The sequence below is a fragment of the Mobula birostris genome, chromosome 1 (assembly GCF_030028105.1).
Source record: "Mobula birostris isolate sMobBir1 chromosome 1, sMobBir1.hap1, whole genome shotgun sequence".
NCBI lineage: Eukaryota > Metazoa > Chordata > Chondrichthyes > Myliobatiformes > Myliobatidae > Mobula > Mobula birostris.
Window position 1 is genome coordinate 223,537,102 of NC_092370.1, and position 14,463 is coordinate 223,551,564.

Here is a 14,463-nt window from a genome sequence, read left to right on the forward strand (position 1 = left end):
TTATAAATGTTGTTAATGTACCTTCCTCAACCACTTTCTCTGGCAGCTGTTTCCATATAGACCATGAGACATAGGAGCAGGTAGAGTCTGCTCCGCCATTCCTTCATGGCTCATCCCAGATCCCACTCAACCCCTTACACTTGCCCTTTCGCCATGTCCTTAGATGCCCTGACCAATCAGGAAACTATCCACTTCTGCCTTAAATATACTCACAGACTTGGCCTCTACGTCACCGCTGTTTGTGGCAGAGCATTCCACAGATTCACTACCCTCTGGCTAAAGAAATTCCTCCTTACCTCTGTTCTAAAAGGCCACCACCTCAGTTTTGAGGCTGTTCCCTCCAGTGCTGGATACCCCCACCACAGGATACATCCTCTCCACATCCACCCTATATAGTTCTTTCAAAATTTGTTAGGCTTCAATGAGGTCTCCCCTGCATTCTGCTAAATTCCAGTGATTACAGGCCCACAGCTGCCAAATGCTTCTCATATGTTAACCCCTTTATTCCTGGAATCATCCTTGTGAACCTCCCCTGAGGTCCCTCCAATGACAACACATCCTTTCTGAGATATGGAGACCAAAACTGTTGACAATACTCCAAGTGTGGCCTGGCTTATGTATTATAAAGCCTCAGTGTTATCTTCTTGCTTTTACAGTGCCCTTAAAAAGTATTCACCCCCCCCACCCCCGGGAAGTTTTCATGTTTTATTGTTTTACAATATTGAATCACAGTGGATTTAATTTGGCTTTTTTGACACTGATCAACAGAAAAAGACTCTTTTGTGTCGAAGTGAAAAGAAATCTTAACAAAGTGATCTAAATTAATTATAAGTATAGAACACAAAATAATTGCATAAGTATTCACCCCCCCCCCCAATATGACAAACCGAATCATCACTGGTGCAGCCAATTGGTTTTAGAAGTCACATAATAGAGATCACTTGTGTGCAGTCAAGGTGTTTCAACTGATTATAGTAAAAATACACCTGTATCTGGAAGGTCCAACTGCTGGTGAATTAGTATCCTGGCAAAAGCTACACTGTGAAAACAAAAGAACACTCCAAGCAACTCTATGAAAAGGTTATTGAAAATCACAGGCCAGGAGATGGATACTAGAAAATTCCAAGTCACTGAATATCCCTTGGAGTACAGTTAAGACAATTATAAAGAAATGCAAAGAATATGCTAACAGCTGTAAATCTGCGTAGAGCAGGCCATCCACAAAAACTTGAGTGACCATGCAAGAAGGGGACTAGTGAGGGAGGCTACCAAGAGACCTATGACAACTCTGGAGGAGTTACAAGCTTCAGTGGCTGAAATGGGAGAGACTGCACATACAACTGTTTCCTGGGTGCTTCACCATTCAGAGCTTTATGGAAGAGTGGCAAAGAGAAAGCCATTGTTGAAAATACTCACATGAAATCTTGGCTAGAGTTTGCCAGAGGCACATGAGAGACTCTGAAGTCATCTGGAAGAAGGTTCTATGGTCTGATGAGACCAAGATTGAGGAAACCCTGCTGCAGTCTGCAAGAGAACTGAGACTTGGGAGGAGATTTGTTTTCCATCGAGACAATAATCGCAAGCATAAAGCCAAAGCTACACAAGAATGGCTTAAAAACAATAAAGTTAATGTCCTGGAGTGAACGGAGTACAGACCTCAATCCAACTGAGAACTTGTGGCTGGATTTGAAAAGGGCTGTTCACTCACGATCCCATGCAATCTGACAGAGCCTGAGCAGTTTTGTAAAGAAGAATGGGGAAAAATTGCAGTGTACAGATGTGCAAAACTGATGGAGACCGATCCACACAGACTCAAGGCTGTAATTGCTGCTAAACGTGCATCTACTAAATACTGACTTGAAGGGGGTGCATATTTATGCAACCAATTATTTTGTGTTTTATATTTGTAATTCATTTAAATCACTGTGACATGAAAAAGTCTTTTTCTGTTGATCAGTGTCAAAAAAGTCAAATTAAATCCACTGTGATTCGATGTTATAAAACAGTAAAACATGAAAACTTCCAAGGGGAGAGGGGGTGGACACTTTCTATAGGCACTGTATATTCTATTCCCCTTGAAATAAATGCCAACATTGCATTTGCCTTCTTTACCACAGACTTAATCTGTAAACTAACCTTCTGGAAGTCTTGCACGAGGACTCCTAAGTTCTTCTGCACCTCTGATGTTTGGATTTTCTCCCCATTTAGAAAATCGTCTGCACTATTTTCCCTTTTACCAAAATGCATTATCATACATTTCCCAACACTGTATTCCATCTGCCACCTTTTTGCCCATTCTTCCAATTTGTCTAAGTCCTGCTGCAATCACATTGCTTCCTCAGCACTACCTACTGCTCCACCTATCTTTGTATTACGGTATCTGCAAACTTTGCCTCAAAACAATCAATTCCATTATCTGAATCATTGACCAACAATATGAAAAGTAGTGGTCCCAATACTGACCCCCAAGGGACACCATTAGTCCCTGGCAGCCAACCAGAAAAGGCTCCTTTTATTCCTACTCGCTGCCTCCTGCCTGTCAGCCTTTCCTCTCTCCATGCCAGTATCTTTCCTGTAAAGCCATAGGATTTTATCTTGTTAAGCCGTCTCATGTGTAGCACCTTATCAAATGCCTTCCAAAAATCCAAGTAAATGACATCTACTGCCTCTCCTTTGTCCACCCTGCTTGTTACTTCCTCAAAGAACTCGAACAGGTTTGTCAGGTAAGATTGCCCTTTACAGAAACTATGCTGACCTTGACTTATTTTATCATTAGTCTCCAGGTACCCTGAAACCTTGTCCTTAATAATGGATTCCAACACTTTCCCGACCACTGAGGTTAGGCTAACTGGCCTACAATTTCCTTTCTTTTGTGTTCCTCCCTTCTTAAAGAGTGGAGTGACATTTGCAATTTTCCAGTTCTCCGGGACCATGCCAGAATCAAGTGATCCTTGAAAGATCATGATCAACGCATCCATTCAGCAACCTCTCTCAGGACTCTGGGATGTAGTCCATCTGGTCCAAGTGACCTATCCACTTTAAGACCTTTGGGTTTGCCTAGCCCTTTTTTTCCTTGCTATGGTACTCCTGTTCCTTGATACTCACGGACCTCTGACACACTGCTAGTGTTTTCCACAGTGAAGACTGATGCAAAGTACATATTAAGTTCATCTGCCATTTCTTTGTTCCCCATTACTACCTCACCAACATCATTTTCCAGTGGTCCAATGTCAACTCTCACCTCCCTTTTACTCTTTATATAACTGAAAAAAAGACTTATAGTGTCGTGCTTTATATTACTGGCTAGTTTGCCCTCATATTTCATCTTTTCCCTTCTTACAGCTTTTTTAGTTGCCCTTTCTTTGATCTGTATGATCAGTATGCAAGACCAGCTTTTCACTGTATCTTGGTACATGTGACCTCTGGGCTTGGAATGGGATAGGAGGAGATGTCTGCATAACTCCTCAAATTGCAAGTCAGCACCTAGCCAGCTTCTGTGGACAGCTGGGTTCTGCCGGTTCTGTCCCATTCAGGCCCCTACCTGAGGGAGAATGACACCAAATGGGCAAGCTGAAATGAGATCATAAGGCCAAAAGGAGTAGAAGCAGAATCAGGCCATTTGGCCCATCAAGTGCTCCTCCATTCGAACATTGCCGATTTATTTTCCCTTTCAACCCCATTCATAAGGAGAGGGAGGAATTCTGTCAAGTATCCCCAGACTGGTTGCACCCAGTAGCACATTTTTCTGTTGTATATTTTATTTAAGATGTTGATTTCATCTGAAATTTTTTTTTACATTATGAGAATATTTTTAAGTTGTTGCAGGAACAGTAAGTCCCAGAGGTGTGAATTACAAATCACACAGGAGGACAAGTTGATTTAAAAAAACACATATGGAATTATTTATAGATCAGAGAAAACTGCAATTAAGCTATTGTATATCTTTATCTATTAATTTATTCCTTTCTGCCTGTGTTCTTGCTGTTACTCCATTCTTCTTCCCTTTCTCACTCCTCCCTTTACCTGTCTTTCTACCCACCCTAGATTTTAGCTCTCCCTCTTTCAATTTCTCACTCCCTCCTCCATCCCTCCCACCATCCTTCCCTCACTCCCCCCTCCTTCACTCACTCCCCCCCTTTCCTCACTCTCCCTTTCCTCACTCCTCCCTCCCTCCCACCCCCTCTTTCTCTACTCCCTCCTTCTCTACTCCCTCCCACCCTCTCTCCCCATCTCTCATTCTCTCTCATTCCCTCCCTCCCTCCCACTCTCCCACTCCATCTCTCTTACCCTCTCACCCCATACCTCTCTCTTCCCATCTCCTACCCCCTGCTTCTCCCTCCCCACCTCTGCGCAAGTCTCAGACTACATGTGCCCTCTGGCTTTGTAACTAAGGAGCAGGTTTTCACTGAGTTATCCTACAGTGTAGGAAATATTTGGGAGCTCCAGTCCTGATGAGAGGTTTCGGCCCAAAATGTCAGCTGCTTATTCCCCTCTATAGATGCTGCCTGACCTGCTGAGTTGCTCCAGCAATTTGTGTGTGCTGCTCAGAATTTCCAACATTAGCAGTATCTCTTGTGTTAATGTTTAGAACTATTATCCAATGTTGTGGGCTGAATTGAAGGTAGTGATGAATCAGCATACAGGAGGGAGATTGAAAATTTTTCTGGTGTCGTAACAACAGCCTCTCACTCAATGTCAACAAGACCAAGAGGCTTCAAGAGGGGGAAACCAGAGGTCCATGAGCCAGTGCTCATCAGAGGATCAGAGGTGGGGAGGGTCAGCAACTTTAAATTTCTGGGTGGTCCTATTTCAGAGGATCTGTCCTGGACCTGGCACATAAGCACAGCAGCATCTCTACTTAGGAGTCTGCAGCGATTTGGCATGACATCTGAAGATTTGACTAACTTCTTTAGGTATGTAGTGGAGAGTGTATTGACTGGCTGCATCAGGCCTGGTGAGGAAACACCAGTGCCTTTGAACAGAAAATCTGACAAAAAGTAGTGGATTTGGCCCAGTACGTCACGGGCAAAGCCCTTCCAAGTATTGCACACATCTACTAGAAGTACTGTTGTAGGAAAGCAGTATCATAGAAAACCTACAGCACAATACAGGCCCTTCGGCCCACAATGCTGTGCCGAACATTTCTTTACCTTAGAAGTTACTAGGCTTACTTATAGCCCTCTATTTTTCTAAGCTCCATGTACCTATCCAAAAGCCTTGTTAAAAGATCCTATCATATCCGCCTCCACCACCATTGCCGGCAGCCCATTCCACGCACTCACCACTCTCTGAGTAAAAAACTTACCCCTGACATCTCCTCTGTACCTACTCCCCAGCACTTTAAACCTGTGTCCTTTTGTGGCAACCATTCCAGCCCTGGGATAAAGCCTCTGACTATCCACACGATCAATGCCTCTCATCACCTTACACACCTCTATCAGGTCACCTCTCATTCACCGTCGCTCCAAGGAGAAAAGGCCAAGTCCACTCAACCTATTCTCATAAGGCATGCTCCTCAATCCAGGCAACATCCTTGTAAATCCATCATCAGAAACAAGAGAAAATCTGCAGATGCTAGAAATCCAAGCAACACACACAAAATGCTGGAGGAACTCAACAGGCCAGACAGCACCAATGGAAAAGAGTACAGTTGATGTTTTGGGGCGAGACCCTTCATCAGGACTGGGGAAAAAAAAGAGGAGGAGTAGATTTAAAAGTGGGGGAGGGGAGAGAGAAATACAAGGTGATAGGTGAAACCAGGAGGGCTGAAGTAAAGAGCTGGGAAGTTGATTGATGAAAGAGATACAGGGCTGGAGAAGGGAGAGTTTGATAGGAGAAGACAGAAGCCCTTTGAAGAAAGAAAAGGGGGAGGAGCACCAGAGGAAGGCAATGAACAGGCAAGGAGATAAGGTAAGAGAGGGAAAAAGTGATGGGGAATGGTGAAGGGTGGGGGGGCATTACCAAAAGTTCAAGAAATCCATCATCAGAGATCCCCACCACCCAGGCCATGTTCTTTTCTCACTGCTGCTGTCTGGTAGAAAGTATAGGTGCCTCAGGACTTGCACCTCCAGGTTCAAGGTTGGTTACTACCCCATAATCATCAGGCTCTTGAACAAAAAGGGATAACTACACTCACTTGCCATCCATTGAGATGTTCCCACAACCAGTGATCTCACTTTAAGGATTCCCTTGTTATTTCATGTTCTCGTAATTTATTGCTATTTACTTATATTTGCATTAGCACAGTTTGTTGTCTTCTGCACTGTAGTTGATCTTTCACTGATCCTGTTGCAGTTACCATTCTGTAGAATTGCTACGTACCCCCACTGGAAAATGAATCCCAGGTTTGTGCATAGTGACGTATATGTACTTCATTAATAAAATCTACTTAGAACTTTGAATTTTATTTTGAACTTTGTAGTATTGTGTGCATGACTGACAAGGACTTGTTCTGTGGAGATCAGTTGACAGAACTCTGAAATGACAACCCAAAGACTATTTCATAATCAGTTCCATAAAGTGAAAGAGACTCGGCTGTTAGTGTGAATCCTGGTGAGGAAGCATCAAATCACCTTAAATCTTCCCGGTTTTAGAGCTCATCGTTACTTTCCCTACCAACATCATATTTCCTCAGGCTGACTGCACTGCGAGAATTCAAACTGACATTTTCCAGCTGAGAGCTGCTGCAGTGCATATTTTCATCAGGCAAGTTTCAGTTGTTTTCAGTAATAAATCTTATCTGATCTAGGTCTGGCTCACATGCTGTAACACTCTGATACACTCACACCCCTCACAGTTACTCTGATACAAACTATACCCTCTTTTTAACACTGATACACCCCACACCCCTCACTGTAACACTGACACACCCCACACCCCTCACTGTAACACTGAAACACACTATGCCCTCACTTTAACACTCTTGATACTTGCCACACCCCTCGCTGTAACACTAATACAATAGCAACTACAGACCAAAACAAGACAACAGCAGCAAAACAAGCCCCTTTCCAACCATCCCACCCCTTCACACACACAAACAGATCTCCAACCCCAGGACAGGCTACCTCCAGGCCTCTAGTCCTTGGCCCCAGACTCCCAGATTTATAGACGTCGGGCTTTCAACCTCCAAGCACTAGCCTGGGCTTGCATACTCAGCTTCTGGCCTCTACCTCTGGACATACCAATTTCGGCCTTCAACCTCCAGACTTATCGAGCTCTGGACTTTGACCTTTGTCTTTGTCCCCCAGACTTCACTATCCTCTGGGTATCAACCCTGGAACTCACGATCATGTGTTTGACCTTCGAGCACACTCCTGGACTCACATGGACCTCCAACCCCGATGACCTTGGGAGGGCCCTTGTGATTCCTGCCTGTGTGGACCTCAACCCAGGAATTGCTGACCTGGGAATCACTGGCCATCTCTGCGCCTGGGTTGCTGATAAACAGTGTTCTAACTGTGGCATGCTGCTGAATGTGTGGCACATTAGATCCAAGATGGCACAGGTGCTACATTGCGACATTTTGCAGGCAGTTCACAAACCTTCTAGATCTACTTCTAAGCTACTATCTAGGCAATCTACAGCCTGTAATTTCCCTTTAAGAAATGTACTTTTGAATTATCTAAACAAATTAGTGATTTTACTGAAGTACTCGGTGAACTTGACTCTCAGGGATGCAGGTATGGCACCTTTTAGTAGGTGAAGGTTAGCCATCACCACCGCTGGAAGACACGGGGGTGGGGAGGACTTTAAGCCAGACTAAAGCATCAGGGTATGAAACTTGTCCTATCCAATGTATTATTAGCTAATGTACAGTCACTGGAAAACAAGATAGAAGACTTAAGGGCAAGAATGCTGTATCAGAGGGAAATTAATAATTGCTGTTTTCTCTGCTTCACGGAGACATGGCTCATTTCAGACACAGTGGTTCACCTGAATGGTTTCTTGATCCACCGGATGGACCAAACTGCTGATTCAGAAAATGCAGGAGGTGGGATCTGTGTTTCATGATAAACTCTTCGTGGTGCTTGGACGTGGAGGTACTTACCAAGAGAATTCTGCTCCGTGATCCTGACCAGCAATTTACATGCTGCCAAAGGCAGATAGTAAGCAAGCACTCAATACATTGAGCGTTGTGATAAGCAAACAAGAAACAGCCTACCTAATGCCTCTCACATCATTGCCGAGGAACTCAGTCAGGCTTGCTTGAAGAAATTTCTGCCCATTTATCATCAACATATTACTTGAAGCACCAGGGATCCTGACACACTTGACCACTGTAACCCTACTATCAGAAATGCTTACTGTTCCAGCTCAAGACTGCATTTCTGGAAATCTGATCATCTGACTGTCCTACTGGTATAAAGGCAGAGGCTAAAAACCAAGGCACCAGAGATAAGGACAACAAAGAGGTGGTTGCAGGAGACAGAGGAGCGGCTACACGATTGATGCAAGTGATGAACTGGGCCATGTTCAAGGACTCATCGAAGGATCTGAATGAATATGCCACAGTTGTCATAGACTTTATGCACTCATGTTTAGATTGGCAATAACATCTCTTGCGCAATCACCATTAGCTCAGGTACACTGCAGGGCTGTGTGCTTAGTCTCCTGCTCTACTTGCTTTAGACTTATGACTGTGAGCCTAAGCACGGTGCCAGAGCATATAGGAGGGGACATGAAAATCTGGCTGAGTGGTGCCTCAGCAACAACCTTTCACTCAACGTTAGTAAAACCAAGGAGCTGATTATTGCCATGTCCATGTTCCAGTCCTCATCAGGGGTCAGAGGTGAAGAGGGTCAGTAACTTTAAAATTCCTAGGCTTTATAATTTCGGAGGATCTGTCCTGAGGCCAGCACATAAGTGCCATTACAAAGAGGGCAAGGCAGTTAATCTGCTTTCTTAGAAGTTTGCGAAAATTTGGCGTGTTATCTAAAACTTCGATAGATTTCTATAGATGCATTGTGGAGAATATACTGACTGGTTGCCTCGTGGTCTGGAGTGAAAACACCAATGCCCTTGAATGGAAAAGCCTATTAAAAAGTAGTGGCTAAGGCCCAGTCCATCACAGATAAACCCTCCCCATCACTGTAGCAGGAAAGCAGCATCCATCATCAGGGACCCCCACCATCCAGGCCGTGCTGTCTACTCACTGCTGCCATCAAGAAGGAGGTATAGGAGCCTTAGATCCCACACCACTAGGTTCAGGAACAGTTATGACCTTTCATCCAATAGGCTCCTTAACCAAAATGGATAACTTCACTCACCCCAACACTGAACTGATTCCACAACCTATGGATTCACTTTCACAACTCTACAACTCTCTACAGCTCTACAACTCAATATTTATTATGTAGTTATTTATTATTATTAACTAGTTTTTGTTCAGTCAGTTTATTTTTTTTTGTATATTGGTTGTTTGAATTTGTGTGGAGTTTTTCATTGACTCTGTTATATTTCTTTGTATTTACTGTGAATGCCCAGAAGAAAATTAACCTCAGGGTAGTATATGGTGACATATCTGTACTTTGATAATAAACAACAGGAATTCTGCAGATGCTGGAAATTCAAGCAACACACATCAAAGTTGCTGGTGAACGCAGCAGGCCAGGCAGCATCTCTAGGAAGAGGTACAGTCGACGTTTCAGGCTGAGACCCTTCGTCAGGACTAACTGAAGGAAGAGTTAGTAAGAGATTTGTAAGTGGGGGGGGAGGGGAAGATCCAAAATGATAGGAGAAGACAGGAGGGGGAGGGATGGAGCCAAGAGCTGGACAGGTGATTGGCAAAGGGAATATGAGTGGATCATGGGACAGGAGGCCCAGGGAGAAGGAAAAAGGGGAGGGAGGAAAAACCCAGAGGATGGGCAAGGGGTATAGTGAGAAGGACAGAGGGAGAAAAAGGAGAGAGAGGGAAAGAATGTGTATATATAAATCAATAACGGATGGGGTACGATGGGGATGTGGGGCATTAGCGGAAGTTTGAGAAGTCAATGTTCATGCCATCAGGTTGGAGGCTACCCAGACGGAATATAAGGTGTTGTTCCTCCAACCTGAGTGTGGCTTCATCTTTACAGTAGAGGAGGCCGTGGATAGACATGTCAGAATGGGAATGGGATGTGGAATTAAACTGTGTGGCCACTGGGAGATCCTGCTTTCTCTGGCGGACAGAGCGTAGATGTTCAGCAAAGCGGTCTCCCAGTCTGCGTGGGGTCTCGCCAATATATAAAAGGCCACATCGGGAGCACCAGACGCAGTATATCACCCCAGTCGACTCACAGGTGAAGTGTTGCCTCACCTGGAAGGACTGTTTGGGGCCCTGAACGGTGGTAAGGGAGGAAGTGTAAGGGCATGTGTAGCACTTGTTCCGCTTACACGGATAAGTGCCAGGAGGGAGATCAGTGGGGAGGGATGGGGGGGACGAATGGACAAGGGAGTTGTGTAGGGAGCGATCCCTGCGGAATGCAGACAGAGGGGTGGAGGGAAAGATGTGCTTAGTGGTGGGATCCCGTTGGAGGTGGCGGAAGTTACGGAGAATAATATGTTGGACCCGGAGGCTGGTGGGGTGGTAGGTGAGGACCAGGGGAACCCTATTCCTAGTGGGGTGGCGGGAGGATGGAGTGAGAGCAGATGTACGTGAAATGGGGGAGATGCGTTTAAGAGCAGAGTTGATAGTGGAGGAAGGGAAGACCCTTTCTTTAAAAAATGAAGACATCTCCCTCGTCCTAAAATGGAAAGCTTCATCCTGAGAGCAGATGCGGCGGAGACGGAGGAATTGCGAGAAGGGGATGACCATTCCGGGCCCCAAACAGTCCTTCCAGGTGAGGCAACACTTCACCTGAGAGTCGACTGGGGTGATATACTGCGTCCGGTGCTCCCGATGTGGCCTTTTATATATTGGCGAGACCCGACGCAGACTGGGAGACCGCTTTGCTGAACATCTACGCTCTGTCCGCCAGAGAAAGCAGGATCTCCCAGTGGCCACACATTTTAATTCCACATCCCATTCCCCATTCTGACATGTCTATCCATGGCCTCCTCTACTGTAAAGATGAAGCCACACTCAGGTTGGAGGAACAACACCTTATATTCCGTCTGGGTAGCCTCCAACCTGATGGCATGAACATTGACTTCTCTAACTTCTGCTAATGTCCCACCTCCCCCTCGTACCCCTTCTGTTACTTATTTTTATGCACACATTCTTTCTCTCACTCTCCTTTTTCTCCCTCTGTCCCTCTGAATATACCTCTTGCCCATCCTCTGGGTCCCCCCCCCCTTGTCTTTCTTCCCGGACCTCCTGTCTCATGATCCTCTCGTATCCCTTTTGCCAATCACCTGTCCAGCTCTTGGCTCCATCCCTCCCCCTCCTGTCTTCTTCTATCATTTTGGATCTCCCCCTCCCCCTCCAACTTTCAAATCCCTTACTCACTCTTCCTTCAGTTAGTCCTGACGAAGGGTCTCGGCCTGAAACGTCGACTGCACCTCTTCCTAGAGATGCTGCCTGGCCTGCTGCGTTCACCAGCAACTTTGATGTGTGTTGCTTTGATAATAAATTTACTTTGAACTTTGAACACTTGCATCCTGCCCCCAGCACATACCTGGGTGTATTGGTTGTTCATGCAAATGACAGATTTCACTTTATGTTTGAATATACATGTGATAAATAAGTCTAAATCTGAACTATGAAATCTGAACTGCCAGCTGTAAATATTTCATATACATTTTGCACTCCGTGTCTTTATTTAAAACCCCAGGATTCTTTTGCTTTGCTTTCTGACTGGTCCTGGTAACTGGTCCTAACTGGGTCTATATTCCCCCTCACATTAGCTGTTTCCCCGGGAGGAAGTCTCTGGCTGTCCACTCTCCGTAATATAGGCAAGGATGAGTTATAGAAGCCTGAAGGCACAACTCTACGACTCAGGAACAGCTTCTTCCCCTCTGCCATCTGATTTCTGAATGGACATTGAACCCGTGAACACTACCTCACTACTTTTTTATTTCTGTTCTTGCACTACTTATTTAATTTAACTATTGTATATATTTTTTAGCTGTAATTCACAATTTTTCTAGTATTATGTATTGCATTGTACTGCTGCGGCAAAGACAACAAATTTCACAACTTATGCTGGTACTATTAAACCTGATTCTGATTCTGAATGAGTTTTTGGTAGTGAACCAGTGATCTGAGGAGCTGTTCAGTGAGTAGGGGAGGCAATCCTGATTGTAGCTAAATTTAGCCTGTGTTCCCACTGTCCAAATAAAGACAGTCAAAGCCTCACTGCACCTTTATTAGTGCTGCCTGTCAGCAGCCTGGCAAGCCGCTGATTCGTGACTCAACAGGCTGTAAAGTTTGAAAGCAGAGCAGACCCCAGACTGCCGGCTCACCAGGTTCAGTGTGGTGATTAACGCCACTTCTCCACCGGCCATTTATTCAACAGAAGCGACTGTGTCATTCCAGCAATCCCCCTCCTCCTTTCTGTCCTATTTCTTTCTCTCCTCTGCCCCACTCCCTGCCCTCAGCCTTAAATCCAGTCCTCCTGTCACTCTCCTCAGCCCTCCTCCCCTTCCCTCGTCACCTTTCCACCTCCTCTGCCCTCATCTCTTCCCCTCACCCCTTCGCTCATTGCTCATCCATTCCCACACTGTCCCCTTCCCCTGACACCCCATTACCCTCCTCCTTCCCCATCCCCTCATCCCTCACCACTTCCCCTCACATCCTGTCAGCCGCCTACATTCTCTCACCCTCATTCCTTCCCTTCGCATCTGTTACCCTCCCACTTCCCCTCACACCCCATCAGCCACTTACATCCCCTCTTTCTCATTTCTTCCCTTGTACCTGTTACCCTTCCACTTCCTCTCACACCATCAGCCACCTACATCCCCTCACACTTTCTTCCCCTCGCACATGTTACCCTCTCACTTTCCCCTCTCTCAGCACATCCTCTCACACCCTGATACCCACCTACATCCCCTCACTGCTCACCTCTCACCTTTCTGCTCTCCCTTACTCTCACATCTTTCCCTTACACCCTGCCCCTTCACCCCACCTTTCTCCTCACCCTTCCTCCATCCCTCTCACTTTTCCTTCATCCTCTACACCAGCCCTTCATCCCCATCATCCTCCAACATCCCTTCACCCTCATCTTTACTCTTTCCACCCTCACCTCTCACCTCACCCTTTACCCTTCCCCACTCCCTTAACTCTACCCCCTTACCTTTGCCTCTTACCAAATCCCACACTTCACTCTCTCCCCTTTCACCTCACACTTTCACACTTTCCATCTTTGGCATAGGTCAGGTGGTAAGTCTGTGAATAGGATCAAAGGAGAAAACCAAATAGTATGAGAATGGTGAGGTACACAAATGGCACTGACTGGAAACTTCAGGTAATAAGTCTGAAACCCAGAGGATCGAATGGCAGCTGTGGAGAGAAAGAGAACAGCTATATCAGGGATTGAAAAGCCGAAAGAACTGCAGACACACACAAAATGCTGGAGGAACTCAGCAGATCAGGTAGCACCTACAGAGAGGAAAAAAGAATTGGAAATCAAATGCAAATATAGAACATGGCTGAAACAGGCAGCATCTGCAGCGAAACAGCTAACACCCCAGGAAAATCATAGTCATAGTCATAGCCATACTTTATTGATCCTGGGGGAAATTGGTTTTCGTTACAGTTGCACCATAAATAATTAAATAGTAATAAAACCATAAATAGGTAAATAGTAATATGTAAATTATGCCAGGAAATAAGTCCAGGACCAGCCTATTGGCTCAGGGTGTCTGACCCTCAAAAAGGGAGGAGTTGTAAAGTTTGATGGCCACAGGCAGGAATGACTTCCTATGACGCTCTGTGTTGCATCTCGGTGGAATGAGTCTCTGGCTGAATGTACTCCTGTGCCCAACCAGTACATTATGTAGTGGATGGGAGGCATTGTTCAAGATGGCATGCAACTTGGACAGCATCCTCTTTTCAGACACCACCGTCAGAGAGTCCAGTTCCATCCCCACAACCTCACTGGCCTTACGAATGAGTTTGTTGATTCTGTTGGTGTCTGCTACCCCACCCCACTAGGAGAGGTCACTGGTCTGAAATACTAACCTTGTCCTTTTCCCTTAGGTGCTTACCTATCTGCCAGGCACCCAAACATTCCCTGCTGTTATACCAAAACTGGCCATTTCCAACTCACTGAATTTTACAGGAGCACCATTGAGAGCATCCTGACAAGTTACATCTCCATTTAGTATGGGAGCAGTCGAGCATCAGACCGGAAGTCCCTACAAGAGAATGGCTGAGAGGATCATAGGGGTCTCCCTACCATCCACTGGAGACATTTATCAGAAGTGCTGCATATGCAGGGCCCTTCGTATTATAAAGAATTCTACCCATCTATCCTGTGTCCTCTTTGACTTTCCTCCGTCATGCAGGAGACTCTAATCCATAAAAATAAGAATGGTCAGGAT

At 45.5% G+C, this 14,463-nt stretch overlaps 1 protein-coding gene across 6 annotated transcripts in view; it reads left to right on the forward strand.

Annotated features, from left to right (window-relative positions):
* The window catches only part of nudt14 (nudix (nucleoside diphosphate linked moiety X)-type motif 14), a 198,750-nt gene that overhangs the window by 149,338 nt on the left and 34,949 nt on the right, over positions 1-14,463 (forward strand). For 2 of the 6 annotated variants that reach the window (XM_072272412.1, XM_072272395.1), the window contains one exon: positions 6,295-6,344. The exons of the other annotated variants lie outside the window; for them this stretch is intronic. In XM_072272412.1, the coding sequence (XP_072128513.1) occupies positions 6,295-6,344 (50 nt within the window). The remainder of the gene's footprint in view (positions 1-6,294; positions 6,345-14,463) is intronic. 6 annotated transcript variants of the gene reach the window in all.